A 24,118-nucleotide genomic window follows, 5' to 3' on the forward strand; every position below is an offset into this window, starting at 1 on the left:
GACCCGCTAGGTGTTAGCCAGTTTAGTTCTGTCCTCTGCCTCAAACTTAACATGTTGTTTGTTTTGTTGTTGCTCAGATTTAAATAAGTTTATGACTCCTCCTCTCAGCTCAGGTACAAGCAACACTGTCAGAATCCCATCGTAGACGTCAGTCAGAGACCACAGTACAATGACAGAAAAAAAACATACAGAATTAATCTGACACATGTTTACATAAAATAAATGATTAACAATGAGATTAGTCTTTAACCTTCACCTGAGATGAGTTGTAAAGGCAGCAGATTGCCTTTTATTGGGTAGAATTGGGTCAGCTGTTGAAGGCAAACAGATTTTCAAGCCAGTTCAAAGTGATCATTTGAGAGGTGGGAGGTGACATGTCTTCAAGAATCATCGAAATACACATAATTATTACTTTGACTATCGTTTTACTTTAAAGCTTTGAAACCAAGTGTTTTACCTGAAAATAGATATATACTGCTTATTATCTGTATATATAATATTTACTGTAGATTTTCTTATTTTCTTGATCTTTGTCGCCATCTTGCTTTCCCAGCATCTCCATCAATGCGAGGATCCACCCCTCTGGATGTGGCTGCAGCATCAGTCATGGATAATAATGAGCTGGCTCTTGCTTTAAGAGAGCCAGACCTGGAGAAGGTGAGCTGAAGAAATACTTGCTTGTCCTCCTTCATCAGTGTGGACCTGCTGACGATGCATGTTCTCCTGTGTTTCCCAACATGCTACCCTGTACTCATTAAATGATTGGTTAGGTGAATGTCATGAAATGATGACAAAATTTCCACTGAAATCAAAAACTTTGAGTTGAAAATATTTTATATTTAGTGTTGTTGACAGATGAACATAAGACTTTTTTTGGGTGTCAAGCTGACCTGCTGACTTGGAAGCAAGACAAATGAGTCACTGTTTACAAAGTAAACCTGATTTAAACTATGGTTTGGAGTCAGAATAAAACAAAAATCAAAGCAAAAGAAAAGCAGAAATAAACACGTTTGCAGCAGAGAAGAAGCTGGGAACTAACCCAGCTAAAGTGTACTCCCAGTGGCAGGGTAATACCACACAAGCTGACCCACCAAGGCTGGAGACGGAACGATACTGGAAAGGCATATGGGAGAAGGAGGCATCACATAACAGTGAAGCACAGTGATTAAAAGACCTCAGAGCAGACCACAGCTCCCTCCCTGAACAAGACCCAGTTAGCATCACGGTGGCAGATATCCAGCCCAGACTCGGGTATGAAGCGCCTGGCCCTGATATGATCCATGCCTACTGGCTTAAGAGGCTGACTTCACTCCATCAACGCCTGGCAGCACAGATGAACCAACTCCTGAGGGATGGGACTCATCCTGAATGGCTGAACAAGGGACAAACAGTCCTGATACTGAAAGACCCCCACAAGGGATCAGTCCCATCTAACTACCGGCCAATAACCTGCCTCTCCACGACATGGAAGCTCCGGTCAGGCATCATAGTGGCTAAGGTAAGTGGGTACATGGATCAATACATGGCAGAGACACAGAAAGGCATTGGCAGAGGAATCAGAGGAGTCAAACACCAGCTGCTGGTTGACAGAACAGTCGCCTGAGACTTTAAAACCACACAGACAAACCTGTGCACCGCCTGGATTGACTACCGGAAAGCCTACGACTCGATGCCACACACATGGATCCTGGAATGTCTGAAGCTGTACAAGATCAACGGCAGCATGAGGACCTTCGTTGCAAACTGAGAACTGTGGTAGAACTGTGGTAGACCACCCTGGAGGCTAACTTCAAGCTGAAACAACCCAGCACCTCACAGCTAGGTGCAAGATACTGGCAGGCAAAGAACACAATTAAAGAAGTAGTTGTATCTACCCTAGTAAATGAAAGAGTTCACCCTTTTATCATACAAGTTTTTAGAAGAAAATGGAGTTAATTCCTGGTTAATGTACTTACTCTGTTGGACACTGACCACAATACAATGAGTTAATCCATATTATTCATCTTTAGTACATTGAATAAAATTCTCACATTTTACTGCCGTCACTAAACAAGTCATTTTTCAGGGTTACATGCTAATTGAGTTCATGTTTCCAGTGAAGATGGCCATGGCACCTCGAGCCCAGCCACGATGTTTCTGCCCCACATTGCATTTGGTCATTTTGTGGAATACTAATAAATGATCCATGCCTCCATCCATGTATGCATCCTTGTCCAGGTGGTTCAGTACCTGGCCGGCTGTGGGCTGCAGAGCTGTGCGATGCTGGTACATAAAGGATACCCTGACATAGGCTGGAACCCAGTGGAGGGGGAGCGCTACCTGGACTTCCTGCGCTTTGCTGTGTTCTGCAACGGTGAAAACTTCAAACCGTTTCACTTCCTGAAGCTGAAACCATTTGTCTTGTCACTCACTATGAAACCTCGTCTCTTTTTGACCAGGTGAAAGTGTGGAGGAGAATGCCAACGTTGTAGTGAGGCTTCTTATCCGCCGACCTGAATGTTTTGGTCCCGCACTTCGAGGTGAAGGTGGTGATGGGTTGCTTGCTGCGATGGAGGAAGCCATTACGATCTCCCAGGATGCTTCCAGAGATGGTCCATCTTCTACATCTGAAAGCAGCAAAACACTGTAAGGCAGGGTCTAACCTGGATCCGTCAAGTTCTGGACAAAAACCTTGTGCTTGGAGTTATTCACCCTGTTATAGTGGTTAAACAACGTTTAGCTTAACTGGTCACATGACTATTGACGGTCGATTCATTCATAGAACAAGGATGCCGATCAGATGCTGCAAAGTGACCACAGTACTTTTGGAGGAGTTCCTCAGTGTTAGATACCTCTACCTCTAATGTATTCATGCATTTACCGTAGTTAACCAGTGTGTGTGTGTTTGTGTGTGGATGTGTGTGTGTGTGTGTGTGTGTGTGTGTGTGTGTGTGTGTAGCAACGACATGATGGAGGAAGAGGAGGATGATACTATTCACATGGGAAATGCCATCATGACTTTCTATTCTGCCCTGATTGACCTGCTTGGTCGCTGCGCTCCAGAGATGCATGTGAGTTGCATTCGGCTTTCAGATCACACACACACACACACTCACACACACACAGTGACATTCATCGTATGACCTTTTTACAACAGCTGATCCATGCTGGTAAAGGTGAAGCGATCCGTATCAGAGCCATCCTGAGATCTCTGATTCCTATAGAAGACCTGGTCGGAGTCATCAGCATCCCGTTCTCCATGCCCAACCTGGCGAAAGGTAAGACACCTCACCTGATGTATGAGGGATGGATCATCCAGGACAATTATCTCTGCTGACAGTCGGCATTTTGACACAACTGACTTTAATAAATGTTTGCTAAACATGGCCAGCTGAAAACTGGATTCATTTGGGTTTTACGCACATGAACTGGGAAAGGTGAAATTCAGACGGGGGTCAGGAAGTTTTGCGCCGTTACAAATGCCAAGGCAAGGCAAGTTTAATTCTACTGCACAATTCAACAACAGGCTGATTCCAAGTGCTTTACAGAGACAATAAAACATTAGAAAAAAATAGAAGCATAATTTAAAAATAAAAACAAGAAAGCAAGGAAAAAGAATGAACTTTAAGTCCTGAACCCTTCAGAGCTTTGTAGACGGACAGTCAGCCATTGTAAAGACCTCAGAACTGGACTGATGTGGTCCACTTTCTTGGTTTTAGTGAGGATTCGAGCAGCAGAGATCTGAAATAGCTGCAGATGTTTGATAGATCTTTTCGTAAAACCCATAAAAACACTGAAAGTTGATGACAGCGGGTTCAGGGGTCGAATGGGTTGGCACAAAATGCAATATGGCAAAAAACACATGTAAATTTAGTATGGAGGCAGAGCTGAGCTCTACTCCAGTCCACACGGTTCTTCCACCAGGCCAGGAGCCACCAGGCCCAGCAACCACCAGGCCAGGAGCCACCAGGCCCAGCAACCACCAGGCCAGGAGCCACCAGGCCCAGCAACCACCAGGCCAGGAGCCACCAGGCCCAGCAACCACCAGGCCAGGAGCCACCAGGCCCAGCAACCACCAGGCCAGGAGCCACCAGGCCAGGAGCCACCAGGCCAGGAGCCACCAGGCCAGGAGCCACCAGGCCCAGCAACCACCAGGCCAGGAGCCACCAGGCCAGGAGCCACCAGGCCAGGAGCCACCAGGCCCAGCAACCACCAGGCCAGGAGCCACCAGGCCAGGAGCCACCAGGCCAGGAGCCACCAGGCCAGGAGCCACCAGGCCCAGCAACCACCAGGCCAGGAGCCACCAGGCCAGGAGCCACCAGGCCAGGAGCCACCAGGCCAGGAGCCACCAGGCCCAGCAACCACCAGGCCAGGAGCCACCAGGCCAGGAGCCACCAGGCCCAGCAACCACCAGGCCAGGAGCCACCAGGCCCAGCAACCACCAGGCCAGGAGCCACCAGGAGCCACCAGGACCCACCAGGCCAGGAGCCACCAGGAGCCACCAGGACCCACCAGGCCAGGAGCCACCAGGACCCACCAGGCCAGGAGCCACCAGGAGCCACCAGGACCCACCAGGCCAGGAGCAGCCACTGGGTTATGACTATTAGCTAATATGGTAGTCTTACAATGGTCTCTTCTGTACGGTGGCCCTGAAGTGTCACAGCAAAATAAAAGCCACAACACAACACATGGAAGTAATATTGTTTTTTCCTCTGGACCAGCGTAATGGAACATACACCACCTGAAGTGAGCAGCCACATACGTAACATCACAGGAAGTCAGTGGTTTTCAGTCCTGGCTGCTAATAAGCATGAAATCGTTTGAAAAAGTCAGGAATGTAAATAAAACACCGATGGTAAAAAAGTAACACACTAAAATGTTCTTTTACACAAATGTCTTCTATCATGTAGCACAGAAATGTATTTATAGAGAATTCAGCTTGTCCAAATGCAAACCAATAACTGAGCAGAATGTAAGAGACAGCAAGGCTTCATGTGAACCTCATTTGGCTTTTTCTGTATTTTCTTTGCACAGATGGGTTGGTTGTGGAGCCAGACATGTCTGCAGGTTTTTGTCCAGACCATAAGGCAGCCATGGTCTTGTTCCTTGATCGTGTCTATGGGATAGAAGATCAGAATTTTCTCCTCCACCTTCTTGAAGTTGGATTCCTACCTGACCTAAGAGCTGCTGCCTCTTTGGACACTGTAAGTTTAGACTTGTTAACTGCTGCTTTTCTATCATTTAATCACTGCCTATATGGTTCAAAACTGCTTTTATACATACATACATACATTATATATGCATTATATATGCACACACACACACACATACACACACACACACACACACATACATTATGGCGGCTGGTGAGATATGTTTTAGGTGGGGCAGTCACTTCCAGTAATTGTCAAAGATTGTAAACATTAGCTATGCAAAAGAGTAAATTAAGATGTTTCCCATTGAAGGTTACACATTCAACAATTTATTGCATGAAATAACACCATAGCAGCAAATATGAAAACTTCTTAATGTAGTCATCTATAAAAGGAAGATGGCTTATTAACAGTGTTCCATTTAAGCCACTGAAGCCGCTGATTCTGATGCTGACTGCTGTGTCTGAACAGAACAAACACATGGCATGGAGATGACCTGATGGAGGCACAACCTCCCATCTCTGGAAATCAGTTGTGTAAAGTTTCTGTTCATCTGTAGAGGAACCTTGCTCTCCTCTCCTTCTGCACGGCAAACCTCTCAATGACCCTCTTATTAAAGTCAGGAATGTCCCTCACAAGTTTCTTCTCCATGGAGAGCATTGCCAGAGCACTGAGGCCATCCTGAGTCATGGAGTTCCTCAGGAAGGTCCTGATCCTCTTCAGAGTGGAGAAGCACCTCTCAGACTCAGCCGTTGTCATGGGAGTCGTCATGAGGATCTGGAGAAGGCTGGCGGTCTCTGAGAAAGTGCTCTGAAGGTTGTTCTCCATGAAAAACTGCTACAGAGGCTGTAAACTCTCTGTTGTCGTAGATGAGGGACAGTTCTGAGCCTGGCCTTGTCCAGCATGGGATAAGCCTCCACCGTTGTGTCCAGTGCTGCCTCTGGAAATCTCCCGCTGTGCTGAGGGAAACGTCTCCATGCAGCCGTGTTGCACTAACGAGATGCTGAGTGGATGCAAAGCGTTCCTCAGCATGCACCAGGATGGTATCACAGACCTGGAACCAACAGAAGCTTTCCTTTACAATAAAATTACAACTGGAATATTTCTATTCTAAGGAGGGAGCAGTTATTCCCCCCCGCCACATATCCAACATCCCTCTGTCAGACAGAGCATCATTTCACCCAAATAAGAGTCCAGACTACATAAATATTAGTCACAGCCTGTCAGTTACTTTATTCCTATTGGCCGTGGTTTATAAGATCTTTCCCACCAAATCTTTTTTCTTCTCTTTTTCTCTGTTCTATAAAAAAAGGGAAAAATGAGACTTACTTCTGTGGCCAACCTCTGTTGTTCTTCTGGTCCCAGCGTCCTCCGTCTCTTTAGTGGCGGTCCAGCTGTTCTCACAGAGGGACGGGATGGACATCCTGGTCCAAACATAAAAAGTTGCACTCATTTCCTTTACATGACTGATGTTTATAAGCACTTTAAACATCTGTGGAACTGATCTAAACCTACTGTGGACTTGGTCTGTATGAGTAACAACCTGGATTAAGACTGAGTTCATCATAAAACTCAAAAGTTTTATCCTAGAAAAGTTCACATGTTGAAGATTATCTGATAGAAACTAATAATTCAGTCAAATGTTTCTAGTTTCTACTGAAGGCCTAAAAGAACTCTGTGCTCTATAAGGATAATTTACTATGATAATAAGACCAATAAAACCTTTTACAGATTTGATTGAGCAGCTTCTCTTTGACAATAACATTCTGTCCGTTACTTTAGATATAATTATTTACCTGATGTTCAGCAAACTGTGGTGGAACCGCTGAAGGAGAGCTTTAATCCAGACAGGGTGGATGTTCCTCTTCTGTAGCTGGTTGAACAGCATGTCCACATGAGGCGTCCTCACAAAGCCCCCAGCCTCTCTGCTAGTTTGGTTGTCAAAGTTTCAGAGTCTCTGATGGTCTGGAAACACTTCAGCAGGTCGTCTTTGTGCTCGTACGCAGTGTTTACAGCGCGGCTGTGGAAGTTCCAGCATGTTGCGGAGGCTCAAGGCAGTCTAAGAGAAACCACCTGATCCAGAACCGCGGTTCTCTTTGGTGACCTGGAGAAGAATCCAGCGAGGTCGGAAAGAAGCGTGTCGATCCTGGGCATGTGGGATGTTGCCTGCTGCGTGATTAGGTTCAGCTGATGTGCGTCGCAGTGGACGGTGTGTAACCTCTGGAGGACGGTGTGTAACCTCTGGAGGACGGTGTGTAACCTCTGGAGGACGGTGTGTAACCTCTGGAGGACGGTGTGTAACCTCTGGAGGACGGTGTGTAACCTCTGGAGGACGGTGTGTAACGTCTGGAGGACGGTGTGTAACCTCTGGAGGACGGTGTGTAACCTCTGGAGGACGGTGTGTAACCTCTGGAGGGCGGTGTGTAGCCTCTGGAGGACGGTGTGTAACCTCTGGAGGACGGTGTGTAACCTCTGGAGGACGGTGTGTAGCCTCTGGAGGACGGTGTGTAACCTCTGGAGGACGGTGTGTAGCCTCTGGAGGACGGTGTGTAACCTCTGGAGGACGGTGTGTAACCTCTGGAGGACGGTGTGTAACCTCTGGAGGACGGTGTGTATCCTCTGGAGGACGGTGTGTAACCTCTGGAGGACGGTGTGTAACCTCTGGAGGACGGTGTGTAACCTCTGGAGGACGGTGTGTAACCTCTGGAGGACGGTGTGTAACCTCTGGAGGACGGTGTGTAACCTCTGGAGGACGGTGTGTAGCCTCTGGAGGACGGTGTGTAACCTCTGGAGGACGGTGTGTAACCTCTGGAGGATGGTGTGTAACCTCTGGAGGACGGTGTGTAACCTCTGGAGGACGGTGTGTAGCCTCTGGAGGACGGTGTGTAGCCTCTGGAGGACGGTGTGTAACCTCTGGAGGACGGTGTGTAACCTCTGGAGGACGGTGTGTAACCTCTGGAGGACGGTGTGTAGCCTCTGGAGGACGGTGTGTAACCTCTGGAGGACGGTGTGTAGCCTCTGGAGGACGGTGTGTAGCCTCTGGAGGACGGTGTGTAACCTCTGGAGGACGGTGTGTAACCTCTGGAGGACGGTGTGTAACCTCTGGAGGACGGTGTGTAGCCTCTGGAGGACGGTGTGTAACCTCTGGAGGATGGTGTGTAGCCTCTGGAGGACGGTGTGTAACCTCTGGAGGACGGTGTGTAACCTCTGGAGGACGGTGTGTAACCTCTGGAGGACGGTGTGTAACCTCTGGAGGATGGTGTGGAGCCTCTGGAGGACGGTGTGTAACCTCTGGAGGACGGTGTGTAACCTCTGGAGGATGGTGTGGAGCCTCTGGAGGACGGTGTGTAACCTCTGGAGGATGGTGTGTAGCCTCTGGAGGACGGTGTGTAACCTCTGGAGGATGGTGTGTAGCCTCTGGAGGACGGTGTGTAACCTCTGGAGGACGGTGTGTATCCTCTGGAGGTCGGTGTGTAACCTCTGGAGGACGGTGTGTAGCCTCTGGAGGACGGTGTGTAACCTCTGGAGGATGGTGTGTAGCCTCTGGAGGACGGTGTGTAGCCTCTGGAGGACGGTGTGTAGCCTCTGGAGGACGGTGTGTAACCTCTGGAGGACGGTGTGTAGCCTCTGGAGGACGGTGTGTAACCTCTGGAGGACGGTGTGTATCCTCTGGAGGTCGGTGTGTAACCTCTGGAGGATGGTGTGTAGCCTCTGGAGGACGGTGTGTAACCTCTGGAGGACGGTGTGTATCCTCTGGAGGTCGGTGTGTAACCTCTGGAGGACGGTGTGTTACGTCTGGAGGACGGTGTGTAACCTCTGGAGGACGGTGTGTAACCTCTGGAGGACGGTGTGTAACCTCTGGAGGACGGTGTGTATCCTCTGGAGGACGGTGTGTATCCTCTGGAGGACGGTGTGTAACCTCTGGAGGACGGTGTGTAACCTCTGGAGGACGGTGTGTATCCTCTGGAGGACGGTGTGTAACCTCTGGAGGACGGTGTGTAGCCTCTGGAGGACGGTGTGTAACCTCTGGAGGACGGTGTGTATCCTCTGGAGGTCGGTGTGTAACCTCTGGAGGATGGTGTGTAGCCTCTGGAGGACGGTGTGTAACCTCTGGAGGACGGTGTGTATCCTCTGGAGGTCGGTGTGTAACCTCTGGAGGACGGTGTGTTACGTCTGGAGGACGGTGTGTAACCTCTGGAGGACGGTGTGTAACCTCTGGAGGACGGTGTGTTACGTCTGGAGGACGGTGTGTAACCTCTGGAGGACGGTGTGTAACCTCTGGAGGACGGTGTGTAACCTCTGGAGGACGGTGTGTAACCTCTGGAGGACGGTGTGTTACGTCTGGAGGACGGTGTGTAACCTCTGGAGGACGGTGTGTAACCTCTGGAGGACGGTGTGTAACCTCTGGAGGACGGTGTGTAACCTCTGGAGGACGGTGTGTAACCTCTGGAGGACGGTGTGTTACGTCTGGAGGACGGTGTGTAACCTCTGGAGGACGGTGTGTATCCTCTGGAGGACGGTGTGTAACCTCTGGAGGATGGTGTGTAACCTCTGGAGGACGGTGTGTAGCCTCTGGAGGATGGTGTGTAACCTCTGGAGGACGGTGTGTAACCTCTGGAGGATGGTGTGTAGCCTCTGGAGGACAGTGTGTAGCCTCTGGAGGATGGTGTGTAACCTCTGGAGGACGGTGTGTAACCTCTGGAGGACGGTGTGTAACCTCTGGAGGATGGTGTGTAACCTCTGGAGGACGGTGTGTAGCCTCTGGAGGATGGTGTGTAACCTCTGGAGGACGGTGTGTAACCTCTGGAGGACAGTGTGTAACCTCTGGAGGACGGTGTGTAACCTCTGGAGGACGGTGTGTAACCTCTGGAGGACGGTGTGTAACCTCTGGAGGACGGTGTGTAGCCTCTGGAGGACGGTGTGTAGCCTCTGGAGGACAGTGTGTAACCTCTGGAGGACGGTGTGTAACCTCTGGAGGACGGTGTGTAACCTCTGGAGGACGGTGTGTAACCTCTGGAGGACGGTGTGTAACCTCTGGAGGATGGTGTGTAGCCTCTGGAGGACAGTGTGTAACCTCTGGAGGATGGTGTGTAACCTCTGGAGGACGGTGTGTAACGTCTGGAGGATGGTGTGTAACGTCTGGAGGACGGTGTGTAACCTCTGGAGGATGGTGTGTAACCTCTGGAGGACGGTGTGTAACCTCTGGAGGATGGTGTGTAACCTCTGGAGGACGGTGTGTAACCTCTGGAGGACGGTGTGTAACCTCTGGAGGATGGTGTGTAACCTCTGGAGGACGGTGTGTAACCTCTGGAGGATGGTGTGTAACCTCTGGAGGACGGTGTGTAACCTCTGGAGGACGGTGTGTAACCTCTGGAGGACGGTGTGTAACCTCTGGAGGACGGTGTGTAACCTCTGGAGGATGGTGTGTAGCCTCTGGAGGACAGTGTGTAACCTCTGGAGGATGGTGTGTAACCTCTGGAGGACGGTGTGTAACGTCTGGAGGATGGTGTGTAACGTCTGGAGGACGGTGTGTAACCTCTGGAGGATGGTGTGTAACCTCTGGAGGACGGTGTGTAACCTCTGGAGGACGGTGTGTAACCTCTGGAGGATGGTGTGTAACCTCTGGAGGACGGTGTGTAACCTCTGGAGGACGGTGTGTAACCTCTGGAGGACGGTGTGTAACGTCTGGAGGATGGTGTGTAACGTCTGGAGGACGGTGTGTAACCTCTGGAGGACGGTGTGTAACCTCTGGAGGATGGTGTGTAACCTCTGGAGGACGGTGTGTAACCTCTGGAGGATGGTGTGTAACCTCTGGAGGACGGTGTGTAACCTCTGGAGGACGGTGTGTAGCCTCTGGAGGACGGTGTGTAACCTCTGGAGGACGGTGTGTAACCTCTGGAGGACGGTGTGTAACGTCTGGAGGATGGTGTGTATCCTCTGGAGGACGGTGTGTAGCCTCTGGAGGACGGTGTGTAGCCTCTGGAGGACGGTGTGTAACCTCTGGAGGACGGTGTGTAGCCTCTGGAGGACGGTGTGTATCCTCTGGAGGACGGTGTGTAACCTCTGGAGGATGGTGTGTAACCTCTGGAGGACGGTGTGTAACCTCTGGAGGACGGTGCGTAACCTCTGGAGGACGGTGTGTAACCTCTGGAGGACGGTGTGTAGCCTCTGGAGGACGGTGTGTATCCTCTGGAGGACGGTGTGTAACCTCTGGAGGACGGTGTGTAACCTCTGGAGGACGGTGCGTAACCTCTGGAGGACGGTGCGTAACCTCTGGAGGACGGTGTGTAGCCTCTGGAGGACGGTGTGTAGCCTCTGGAGGACGGTGTGTAACCTCTGGAGGATGGTGTGTAACCTCTGGAGGACGGTGTGTAACCTCTGGAGGATGGTGTGTAACCTCTGGAGGATGGTGTGTAACCTCTGGAGGACGGTGCGTAACCTCTGGAGGACGGTGCGTAACCTCTGGAGGACGGTGTGTAACCTCTGGAGGATGGTGTGTAACCTCTGGAGGACGGTGTGTAGCCTCTGGAGGACGGTGTGTAACCTCTGGAGGACGGTGTGTAACCTCTGGAGGACGGTGTGTAGCCTCTGGAGGACGGTGTGTATCCTCTGGAGGACGGTGTGTAACCTCTGGAGGATGGTGTGTAGCCTCTGGAGGATGGTGTGTAACCTCTGGAGGGCGGTGTGTAACGTCTGGAGGACAGTGTGTAACCTCTGGAGGACGGTGTGTAACCTCTGGAGGATGGTGTGTAACCTCTGGAGGACGGTGTGTAACCTCTGGAGGACGGTGTGTAACCTCTGGAGGACGGTGTGTATCCTCTGGAGGACGGTGTGTAGCCTCTGGAGGACGGTGTGTATCCTCTGGAGGACGGTGTGTAACCTCTGGAGGATGGTGTGTAACGTCTGGAGGACAGTGTGTAACCTCTGGAGGACGGTGTGGAGCCTCTGGAGGACGGTGTGTAACCTCTGGAGGACGGTGTGTAACCTCTGGAGGACGGTGTGTAACGTCTGGAGGACGGTGTGTAACCTCTGGAGGACGGTGTGTAGCCTCTGGAGGACGGTGTGTAACCTCTGGAGGACGGTGTGTAACCTCTGGAGGACGGTGTGTAACCTCTGGAGGACGGTGTGTAGCCTCTGGAGGACGGTGTGTAACGTCTGGAGGACGGTGTGTAGCCTCTGGAGGACGGTGTGTAACCTCTGGAGGACGGTGTGTAACCTCTGGAGGATGGTGTGTAACCTCTGGAGGACGGTGTGTAACCTCTGGAGGACGGTGTGTAGCCTCTGGAGGACGGTGTGTAACGTCTGGAGGACGGTGTGTATCCTCTGGAGGACGGTGTGTAGCCTCTGGAGGACGGTGTGTATCCTCTGGAGGATGGTGTGTAACCTCTGGAGGACGGTGTGTAACCTCTGGAGGACGGTGTGTAACCTCTGGAGGACGGTGTGTAGCCTCTGGAGGACGGTGTGTAACCTCTGGAGGACGGTGTGTAGCCTCTGGAGGACGGTGTGTAGCCTCTGGAGGACGGTGTGTAGACGGTCTGTATATATATATATATATACATATATATATATGTATATATATATATATATATATACATATATATATATGTATATATATATATATATATATATATATATATATACATATATATATATGTATATATATATATATATATATATATATATATATATATATATATATATATATATATATATATAATATGCGCATAATATGCGCATGTATATCTGTGTGTGTATATATGTATACATGCACACACACACACACACACACACACACACACACATATACATATATATACATTCTCAGAAGAGTCTGAAGATGCAATTTTGGGGGCTTTTGGTGGCTTGGGCGAATTTGGCATTTACCTAGTTCCCCCATGGCAAGAAACGGTTCTGGTCTGGATTCTGATCTGGTCTCTGGCCTGGCCTCTAGTCTGGATTCTGATCTGGTCTCTGGCCTGGCCTCTAGTCTGGATTCTGATCTGGTCTCTGGCCTGGACTCTGGTCTGGACTCTAAGATGATCTCTGGCTTTTACTCTGGCCTGGACTCTGGTCTGGACTCTGGTCTGGATTCTGATTTGGCCTCTGGTCTGGCCTCTGGTCTGGATTCTGATCTGGCCTCTGGTCATGCCTCTGGTCTGGATTCTGATCTGGCCTCTGGTCTGGCCTCTGGTCTGGATTCTGATCTGGTCTCTGGTCAGGACTATGGCCTGGACTCTAGTCTGGATTCTGATCTGGTCTCTGGCCTGGACTCTGGTCTGGACTCTAAGATGATCTCTGGCTTTTACTCTGGCCTGGACTCTGGTCTGGATTCTGATCTGGTCTCTGGTCTGGCCTCTGGCCTGGCCTCTGGTCTGGATTCTGATCTGGTCTCGGGCCTGGACTCTGGTCTGGACTCTAAGATGATCTCTGGCTTTTACTCTGGCCTGGACTCTGGTCTGGACTCTGGTCTGGATTCTGATTTGGCCTCTGGTCTGGCCTCTGGTCTGGATTCTGATCTGGCCTCTGGTCATGCCTCTGGTCTGGATTCTGATCTGGCCTCTGGTCTGGCCTCTGGTCTGGATTCTGATCTGGTCTCTGGTCAGGACTATGGCCTGGACTCTAGTCTGGATTCTGATCTGGTCTCTGGCCTGGACTCTGGTCTGGACTCTAAGATGATCTCTGGCTTTTACTCTGGCCTGGACTCTGGTCTGGATTCTGATCTGGTCTCTGGTCTGGCCTCTGGCCTGGCCTCTGGTCTGGATTCTGATCTGGTCTCGGGCCTGGACTCTGGTCTGGACTCTAAGATGATCTCTGGCTTTTACTCTGGCCTGGACTCTGGTCTGGACTCTGGTCTGGATTCTGATTTGGCCTCTGGTCTGGCCTCTGGTCTGGATTCTGATCTGGCCTCTGGTCATGCCTCTGGTCTGGATTCTGATCTGGCCTCTGGTCTGGCCTCTGGTCTGGATTCTGATCTGGTCTCTGGTCAGGACTCTGGCCTGGACTCTGGTCTGGATTCTGATCTGGTCTCTGGCCTGGACTCTGGTCTTGACTCTGGTCTGGATTCTGATCTGGTCTCTGGTCTGGACTCTGGTCTGGATTCTGATCTGGTCTCTGGCCTGGATTCTGATCTGGTCTCTGGTCTGGACTCTGGCCTGGACTCTGGCCTGGATTCTGATCTGGTCTCTGGCCTGGACTCTGGTCTGGACTCTGGTCTGGATTCTGATCTGGTCTCTGGTCTGGACTCTGGTCTGGATTCTGATCTGGTCTCTGGTCTGGACTCTGGTCTGGATTCTGATCTGGTCTCTGGTCTGGCCTCTGGCCTGGACTCTGGCCTGGATTCTGATCTCGTCTCTGGCCTGGACTCTGGTCTGGACTCTGGCCTGGATTCTGATCTGGTCTCTGGCCTGGACTCTGGTCTGGATTCTGATCTGGTCTCTGGTCTGGCCTCTGGTCTGGATTCTGATCTGGCCTCTGGTCTGGCCTCTGGTCTGGACTCTGGCCTGGACTCTGGCCTGGATTCTGATCTGGTCTCTGGCCTGGACTCTGGTCTGGACTCTGGTCTGGATTCTGATCTAGTCTCTGGTCTGGACTCTGGTCTGGATTCTGATCTGGTCTCTGGCCTGGACTCTGGTCTGGACTCTGGTCTGGATTCTGATCTGGTCTCTGGTCTGGACTCTGGTCTGGATTCTGATCTGGTCTCTGGTCTGGACTCTGGTCTGAATTCTGATCTGGTCTCTGGTCTGGACTCTGGCCTGGACTCTGGCCTGGATTCTGATCTCGTCTCTGGCCTGGACTCTGGTCTGGACTCTGGTCTGGATTCTGATCTGGTCTCTGGTCTGGCCTCTGGTCTGGATTCTGATCTGGCCTCTGGTCTGGCCTCTGGTCTGGACTCTGGCCTGGACTCTGACCTGGATTCTGATCTGGTCTCTGGCCTGGACTCTGGTCTGGACTCTGGTCTGGATTCTGATCTAGTCTCTGGTCTGGACTCTGGTCTGGATTCTGATCTGGTCTCTGGCCTGGAGTCTGGTCTGGACTCTAAGATGATCTCTGGCTTTTACTCTGGCCTGGACTCTGGTCTGGATTCTGATCTGGTCTCTGGTCTGGCCTCTGGTCTGGATTCTGATCTGGTCTCTGGCCTGGACTCTGGTCTGGCCTCTAGTCTGGACTCTGATCTGGCCTCTGGTCATGCCTCTGGTCTGGATTCTGATCTGGCCTCTGGTCTGGCCTCTGGTCTGGATTCTGATCTGGTCTCTGGTCTGGACTCTGGCCTGGACTCTTGTCTGGATTCTGATCTGGTCTCTGGCTTGGACTCTGGTCTGGATTCTGATCTGGCCTCTGGTCATGCCTCTGGTCTGGATTCTGATCTGGCCTCTGGTCTGCTCTCTGGCCTGGACTCTAAGATGATCTCTGGCTTTTACTCTGGTCTGGCCTCTAGTCTGGATTCTGATCTGGCCTCTGGTCATGCCTCTGGTCTGGATTCTGATCTGGCCTCTGGTCTGGCCTCTGGTCTGGATTCTGATCTGGTCTCTGGTCTGGACTCTGGCCTGGACTCCTGTCTGGATTCTGATCTGGTCTCTGGCTTGGACTCTGGTCTGGATTCTGATCTGGTCTCTGGTCAGGACTCTGGTCTGGACTCTGGTCTGGATTCTGATCTGGTCTCTGGTCTGGACTCTGGTCTGGATTCTGATCTGGTCTCTGGTCTGGACTCTGGTCTGGATTCTGATCTGGTCTCTGGTCTGGACTCTGGCCTGGACTCTGGCCTGGATTCTGATCTGGTCTCTGGCCTGGACTCTGGTCTGGACTCTGGTCTGGATTCTGATCTGGTCTCTGGTCTGGACTCTGGCCTGGACTCTGGCCTGGATTCTGATCTGGTCTCTGGTCTGGTCTCTGGCCTGGACTCTGGCCTGGACTCTGGCCTGGATTCTGATCTGGTCTCTGGCCTGGCCTCTAGTCTGGATTCTGATCTGGTCTCTGGCCTGGACTCTGGTCTGGACTCTGGTCTGGATTCTGATCTAGTCTCTGGTCTGGACTCTGGTCTGGATTCTGATCTGGTCTCTGGCCTGGACTCTGGCCTGGATTCTGATCTGGTCTCTGGCCTGGACTCTGGTCTGGACTCTGGTCTGGATTCTGATCTGGTCTCTGGTCTGGACTCTGGTCTGGATTCTGATCTGGTCTCTGGTCTGGACTCTGGTCTGAATTCTGATCTGGTCTCTGGTCTGGACTCTGGCCTGGACTCTGGCCTGGATTCTGATCTCGTCTCTGGCCTGGACTCTGGTCTGGACTCTGGTCTGGATTCTGATCTGGTCTCTGGTCTGGCCTCTGGTCTGGATTCTGATCTGGCCTCTGGTCTGGCCTCTGGTCTGGACTCTGGCCTGGACTCTGGCCTGGATTCTGATCTGGTCTCTGGCCTGGACTCTGGTCTGGACTCTGGTCTGGATTCTGATCTGGTCTCTGGCCTGGCCTCTAGTCTGGATTCTGATCTGGTCTCTGGTCTGGCCTCTGGTCTGGACTCTAAGATGATCTCTGGCTTTTACTCTGGCCTGGACTCTGGTCTGGATTCTGATCTGGTCTCTGGCCTGGCCTCTGGTCTGGATTCTGATCTGGTCTCTGGCCTTGACTCTGGTCTGGCCTCTGGTCTGGATTCTGATCTGGTCTCTGGTCTGGCCTCTGGTCTGGATTCTGATCTGGTCTCTGGTCTGGCCTCTGGTCTGGATTCTGATCTGGTCTCTGGCCTGGACTCTGGTCTGGACTCTAAGATGATCTCTGGCTTTTACTCTGGCCTGGACTCTGGTCTGGATTCTGATCTGGTCTCTGGTCTGGCCTCTGGTCTGGATTCTTATCTGGTCTCTGGCCTTGACTCTGGTCTGGCCTCTGGTCTGGATTCTGATCTGGTCTCTGGTCTGGCCTCTGGTCTGGATTCTGATCTGGTCTCTGGCCTGGCCTGTGGTCTGGATTCTGATCTGGTCTCTGGCCTGGACTCTGGTCTGGACTCTGGTCTGGATTCTGATCTGGTCTCTGGCCTTGACTCTGGTCTGGCCTCTGGTATGGATTCTGATCTGGTCTCTGGTCTGGCCTCTGGTCTGGATTGTGATCTGGTCTCTGGTCTGGCCTCTGGCCTGGCCTCTGGTCTGGATTCTGATCTGGTCTCTGGCCTGGACTCTGGTCTGGACTCTAAGATGATCTCTGGCTTTTACTCTGGCCTGGACTCTGGTCTGGATTCTGATCTGGTCTCTGGTCTGGCCTCTGGTCTGGCCTCTGGTCTGGATTCTGATTTGGCCTCTGGTCTGGCCTGTGGTCTGGATTCTGATTTGGCCTCTGGTCTGGCCTCTGGTCTGGATTCTGATCTGGCCTCTGGTCATGCCTCTGGTCTGGATTCTGATCTGGCCTCTGGTCTTGCCTCTGGTCTGGATTCTGATCTGGTCTCTGGTCTGGACTCTGGCCTGGACTCTGGTCTGGATTCTGATCTGGTCTCTGTCCTGGACTCTGGTCTGGATTCTGATCTGGTCTCTGGTCAGGACTCTGGCCTGGACTCTGGTCTGGATTCTGATCTGGCCTCTGGTCTGGCCTCTGGTCTTGACTCTGGTCTGGATTCTGATCTGGTCTCTGGTCTGGACTCTGGTCTGGATTCTGATCTGGTCTCTGGCCTGGATTCTGATCTGGTCTCTGGTCTGGACTCTGGCCTGGACTCTGGCCTGGATTCTGATCTGGTCTCTGGCCTGGCCTCTGGTCTGGCCTCTGGTCTGGATTCTGATCTGGTCTCTGGTCTGGACTCTGGTCTGGATTCTGATCTGGTCTCTGGTCTGGACTCTGGTCTGGATTCTGATCTGGTCTCTGGTCTGGACTCTGGCCTGGACTCTGGCCTGGATTCTGATCTGGTCTCTGGTCTGGCCTCTGGTCTGGATTCTGATCTGGTCTCTGGTCTGGCCTCTGGTCTGGATTCTGATCTGGTCTCTGGTCTGGCCTCTGGTCTGGATTCTGATCTGGTCTCTGGCCTGGACTCTGGTCTGGACTCTAAGATGATCTCTGGCTTTTACTCTGGCCTGGACTCTGGTCTGGATTCTGATCTGGTCTCTGGTCTGGCCTCTGGTCTGGATTCTTATCTGGTCTCTGGCCTTGACTCTGGTCTGGCCTCTGGTCTGGATTCTGATCTGGTCTCTGGTCTGGCCTCTGGTCTGGATTCTGATCTGGTCTCTGGCCTGGCCTCTGGTCTGGATTCTGATCTGGTCTCTGGCCTGGACTCTGGTCTGGACTCTGGTCTGGATTCTGATCTGGTCTCCAGCCTGGACTCTGGTCTGGACTCTAAGATGATCTCTGGCTTTTACTCTGGCCTGGCCTCTGGTATGGATTCTGATCTGGTCTCTGGTCTGGCCTCTGGTCTGGATTGTGATCTGGTCTCTGGTCTGGCCTCTGGCCTGGCCTCTGGTCTGGATTCTGATCTGGTCTCTGGCCTGGACTCTGGTCTGGACTCTAAGATGATCTCTGGCTTTTACTCTGGCCTGGACTCTGGTCTGGATTCTGATCTGGTCTCTGATCTGGCCTCTGGTCTGGCCTCTGGTCTGGATTATGATTTGGCCTCTGGTCTGGCCTCTGGTCTGGATTCTGATTTGGCCTCTGGTCTGGATTCTGATCTGGCCTCTGGTCATGCCTCTGGTCTGGATTCTGATCTGGTCTCTGGTCTGGACTCTGGCCTGGACTCTGGCCTGGATTCTGATCTGGTCTCTGGTCTGGACTCTGGTCTGGACTCTGGCCTGGACTCTGGCCTGGATTCTGATCTCGTCTCTGGCCTGGACTCTGGCCTGGACTCTGGTCTGGACTCTGGTCTGGATTCTGATCTGGTCTCTAGTCTGGCCTCTGGTCTGGATTCTGATCTGGCCTCTGGTCTAGCCTCTGGTCTGGATTCTGATCTGGTCTCTGGCCTGGAGTCTGGTCTGGACTCTAAGATGATCTCTGGCTTTTTCTCTGGCTTTTACTCTGGCCTGGACTCTGGTCTGGATTCTGATCTGGCCTCTGGTCATGCCTCTGGTCTGGATTCTGATCTGGCCTCTGGTCTGGATTCTGATCTGGTCTCTGGTCTGGACTCTGGCCTGGACTCTTGTCTGGATTCTGATCTGGTCTCTGGCTTGGACTCTGGTCTGGATTCTGATCTGGTCTCTGGTCTGGCCTCTGGTCTGGATTGTGATCTGGTCTCTGGTCTGGCCTCTGGCCTGGCCTCTGGTCTGGATTCTGATCTGGTCTCTGGCCTGGACTCTGGTCTGGACTCTAAGATGATCTCTGGCTTTTACTCTGGCCTGGACTCTGGTCTGGATTCTGATCTGGTCTCTGATCTGGCCTCTGGTCTGGCCTCTGGTCTGGATTATGATTTGGCCTCTGGTCTGGCCTCTGGTCTGGATTCTGATTTGGCCTCTGGTCTGGCCTCTGGTCTGGATTCTGATCTGGCCTCTGGTCATGCCTCTGGTCTGGATTCTGATCTGGTCTCTGGTCTGGACTCTGGCCTGGACTCTGGCCTGGATTCTGATCTGGTCTCTGGTCTGGACTCTGGTCTGGACTCTGGCCTGGACTCTGGCCTGGATTCTGATCTCGTCTCTGGCCTGGACTCTGGCCTGGACTCTGGTCTGGACTCTGGTCTGGATTCTGATCTGGTCTCTAGTCTGGCCTCTGGTCTGGATTCTGATCTGGCCTCTGGTCTAGCCTCTGGTCTGGATTCTGATCTGGTCTCTGGCCTGGAGTCTGGTCTGGACTCTAAGATGATCTCTGGCTTTTTCTCTGGCTTTTACTCTGGCCTGGACTCTGGTCTGGATTCTGATCTGGCCTCTGGTCATGCCTCTGGTCTGGATTCTGATCTGGCCTCTGGTCTGGATTCTGATCTGGTCTCTGGTCTGGACTCTGGCCTGGACTCTTGTCTGGATTCTGATCTGGTCTCTGGCTTGGACTCTGGTCTGGATTCTGATCTGGTCTCTGGTCAGGACTCTGGCCTGGACTCTGGTCTGAATTCTGATCTGGTCTCTGGCCTGGACTCTGGTCTGGACTCTGGTCTGGATTCTGATTTGGCCTCTGGTCTGGCCTCTGGTCTGGATTCTGATCTGGCCTCTGGTCATGCCTCTGGTCTGGATTCTGATCTGGCCTCTGGTCTGGATTCTGATCTGGTCTCTGGTCTGGACTCTGGCCTGGACTCTTGTCTGGATTCTGATCTGGTCTCTGGCCTGGACTCTGGTCTGGACTCTGGTCTGGATTCTGATCTGGTCTCTGGTCTGGCCTCTGGTCTGGATTCTGATCTGGCCCCTGGTCTGGCCTCTGGTCTGGACTCTGGCTTGGATTCTGATCTGGTCTCTGGTCTGGACTCTAAGATGATATCTGGCTTTTACTCTGGTCCTGCCTCTAGTCTGGATTCTGATTTGGCCTCTGGTCTGGCCTCTGGTCTGGATTCTGATCTGGCCTCTGGTCATGCCTCTGGTCTGGATTCTGATCTGGCCTCTGGTCTGGATTCTGATCTGGTCTCTGGTCTGGACTCTGGCCTGGACTCTTGTCTGGATTCTGATCTGGTCTCTGGCCTGGACTCTGGTCTGGACTCTGGTCTGGATTCTGATCTGGTCTCTGGTCTGGCCTCTGGTCTGGATTCTGATCTGGCCTCTGGTCTGGCCTCTGGTCTGGACTCTGGCCTGGATTCTGATCTGGTCTCTGGCCTGGACTCTGATCTGGATTCTGATCTAGTCTCTGGTCTGGACTCTGGTCTGGATTCTGATCTGGTCTCTGGCCTGGACTCTGGCCTGGATTCTGATCTGGTCTCTGGCCTGGACTCTGGTCTGGACTCTGGTCTGGATTCTGATCTGATCTCTGGCCTGGCCTCTGGTCTGGATTCTGATCTGGTCTCTGGCCTTGACTCTGGTCTGGCCTCTGGTATGGATTCTGATCTGGTCTCTGGTCTGGCCTCTGGTCTGGATTGTGATCTGGTCTCTGGTCTGGCCTCTGGCCTGGCCTCTGGTCTGGATTCTGATCTGGTCTCTGGCCTGGACTCTGGTCTGGACTCTAAGATGATCTCTGGCTTTTACTCTGGCCTGGACTCTGGTCTGGATTCTGATCTGGTCTCTGGTCTTGCCTCTGGTCTGGCCTCTGGTCTGGATTCTGATTTGGCCTCTGGTCTGGCCTCTGGTCTGGATTCTGATCTGGCCTCTGGTCATGCCTCTGGTCTGGATTCTGATCTGGCCTCTGGTCTTGCCTCTGGTCTGGATTCTGATCTGGTCTCTGGTCTGGACTCTGGCCTGGACTCTGGTCTGGATTCTGATCTGGTCTCTGTCCTGGACTCTGGTCTGGATTCTGATCTGGTCTCTGGTCAGGACTCTGGCCTGGACTCTGGTCTGGATTCTGATCTGGCCTCTGGTCTGGCCTCTGGTCTTGACTCTGGTCTGGATTCTGATCTGGTCTCTGGTCTGGACTCTGGTCTGGATTCTGATCTGGTCTCTGGCCTGGATTCTGATCTGGTCTCTGGTCTGGACTCTGGCCTGGACTCTGGCCTGGATTCTGATCTGGTCTCTGGCCTGGCCTCTGGTCTGGCCTCTGGTCTGGATTCTGATCTGGTCTCTGGTCTGGACTCTGGTCTGGATTCTGATCTGGTCTCTGGTCTGGACTCTGGTCTGGATTCTGATCTGGTCTCTGGTCTGGACTCTGGCCTGGACTCTGGCCTGGATTCTGATCTGGTCTCTGGTCTGGCCTCTGGTCTGGATTCTGATCTGGTCTCTGGTCTGGCCTCTGGTCTGGATTCTGATCTGGTCTCTGGTCTGGCCTCTGGTCTGGATTCTGATCTGGTCTCTGGCCTGGACTCTGGTCTGGACTCTGGTCTGGATTCTGATCTGGTCTCTGGTCTGGCCTCTGGTCTGGATTCTGATCTGGTCTCTGGCCTGGCCTCTGGTCTGGATTCTGATCTCGTCTCTGGCCTGGACTCTGGTCTGGACTCTGGTCTGGATTCTGATCTGGTCTCTGGCCTGGACTCTGGTCTGGACTCTAAGATGATCTCTGGCTTTTACTCTGGCCTGGACTCTGGTCTGGATTCTGATCTGGTCTCTGGCCTGGCCTCTGGTCTGGATTCTGATCTGGTCTCTGGCCTTGACTCTGGTCTGGCCTCTGGTATGGATTCTGATCTGGTCTCTGGTCTGGCCTCTGGTCTGGATTGTGATCTGGTCTCTGGTCTGGCCTCTGGCCTGGCCTCTGGTCTGGATTCTGATCTGGTCTCTGGCCTGGACTCTGGTCTGGACTCTAAGATGATCTCTGGCTTTTACTCTGGCCTGGACTCTGGTCTGGATTCTGATCTGGTCTCTGATCTGGCCTCTGGTCTGGCCTCTGGTCTGGATTCTGATTTGGCCTCTGGTCTGGCCTCTGGTCTGGATTCTGATTTGGCCTCTGGTCTGGCCTCTGGTCTGGATTCTGATCTGGCCTCTGGTCATGCCTCTGGTCTGGATTCTGATCTGGCCTCTGGTCTTGCCTCTGGTCTGGATTCTGATCTGGTCTCTGGTCTGGACTCTGGCCTGGACTCTGGCCTGGATTCTGATCTGGTCTCTGGTCTGGACTCTGGTCTGGACTCTGGCCTGGACTCTGGCCTGGATTCTGATCTCGTCTCTGGCCTGGACTCTGGCCTGGACTCTGGTCTGGACTCTGGTCTGGATTCTGATCTGGTCTCTAGTCTGGCCTCTGGTCTGGATTCTGATCTGGCCTCTGGTCTGGCCTCTGGTCTGGATTCTGATCTGGTCTCTGGCCTGGAGTCTGGTCTGGACTCTAAGATGATCTCTGGCTTTTTCTCTGGCTTTTACTCTGGCCTGGACTCTGGTCTGGATTCTGATCTGGTCTCTGGTCTGGCCTCTGGTCTGGATTCTGATCTGGTCTCTGGCCTGGACTCTAAGATGATCTCTGGCTTTTACTCTGGTCCTGCCTCTAGTCTGGATTCTGATTTGGCCTCTGGTCTGGCCTCTGGTCTGGATTCTGATCTGGCCTCTGGTCATGCCTCTGGTCTGGATTCTGATCTGGCCTCTGATCTGGATTCTGATCTGGTCTCTGGTCTGGACTCTGGCCTGGACTCTTGTCTGGATTCTGATCTGGTCTCTGGCCTGGACTCTGGTCTGGACTCTGGTCTGGATTCTGATCTGGTCTCTGGTCTGGCCTCTGGTCTGGATTCTGATCTGGCCTCTGGTCTGGCCTCTGGTCTGGACTCTGGCCTGGATTCTGATCTGGTCTCTGGCCTGGACTCTGGTCTGGATTCTGATCTAGTCTCTGGTCTGGACTCTGGTCTGGATTCTGATCTGGTCTCTGGCCTGGACTCCGGCCTGGATTCTGATCTGGTCTCTGGCCTGGACTCTGGTCTGGATTCTGATCTGGTCTCTGGTCTGGACTCTAAGATGATCTCTGGCTTTTACTCTGGTCCTGCCTCTAGTCTGGATTCTGATTTGGCCTCTGGTCTGGCCTCTGGTCTGGATTCTGATCTGGCCTCTGGTCATGCCTCTGGTCTGGATTCTGATCTGGCCTCTGGTCTGGATTCTGATCTGGTCTCTGGTCTGGACTCTGGCCTGGACTCTTGTCTGGATTCTGATCTGGTCTCTGGCCTGGACTCTGGTCTGGACTCTGGTCTGGATTCTGATCTGGTCTCTGGTCTGGCCTCTGGTCTGGATTCTGATCTGGCCTCTGGTCTGGCCTCTGGTCTGGACTCTGGCCTGGATTCTGATCTGGTCTCTGGCCTGGACTCTGATCTGGATTCTGATCTAGTCTCTGGTCTGGACTCTGGTCTGGATTCTGATCTGGTCTCTGGCCTGGACTCTGGCCTGGATTCTGATCTGGTCTCTGGCCTGGACTCTGGTCTGGACTCTGGTCTGGATTCTGATCTGGTCTCTGGTCTGGACTCTGGTCTGGATTCTGATCTGGTCTCTGGTCTGGACTCTGGTCTGGATTCTGATCTGGTCTCTGGTCTGGACTCTGGCCTGGACTCTGGCCTGGATTCTGATCTCGTC

General features: G+C 52.5%; 1 protein-coding gene across 1 annotated transcript in view; it reads left to right on the forward strand.

Annotated features, from left to right (window-relative positions):
* ryr2a (ryanodine receptor 2a (cardiac)) overlaps positions 1–24,118 on the forward strand; it is a gene marked incomplete at its 3' end in the record, with an annotated part of 479,882 nt that overhangs the window by 150,727 nt on the left and 305,037 nt on the right. The window contains exons 45-50 of the mRNA XM_079260659.1: positions 554–657; positions 2,218–2,353; positions 2,439–2,625; positions 2,939–3,050; positions 3,137–3,257; positions 5,014–5,183. Coding sequence (XP_079116785.1) covers positions 554–657; positions 2,218–2,353; positions 2,439–2,625; positions 2,939–3,050; positions 3,137–3,257; positions 5,014–5,183 — 830 coding nt within the window. The remainder of the gene's footprint in view (positions 1–553; positions 658–2,217; positions 2,354–2,438; positions 2,626–2,938; positions 3,051–3,136; positions 3,258–5,013; positions 5,184–24,118) is intronic.

This window comes from Telmatherina bonti, assembly GCF_933228915.1.
Source record: "Telmatherina bonti genome assembly, chromosome: 21".
NCBI classification, from domain to species: domain Eukaryota; kingdom Metazoa; phylum Chordata; class Actinopteri; order Atheriniformes; family Telmatherinidae; genus Telmatherina; species Telmatherina bonti.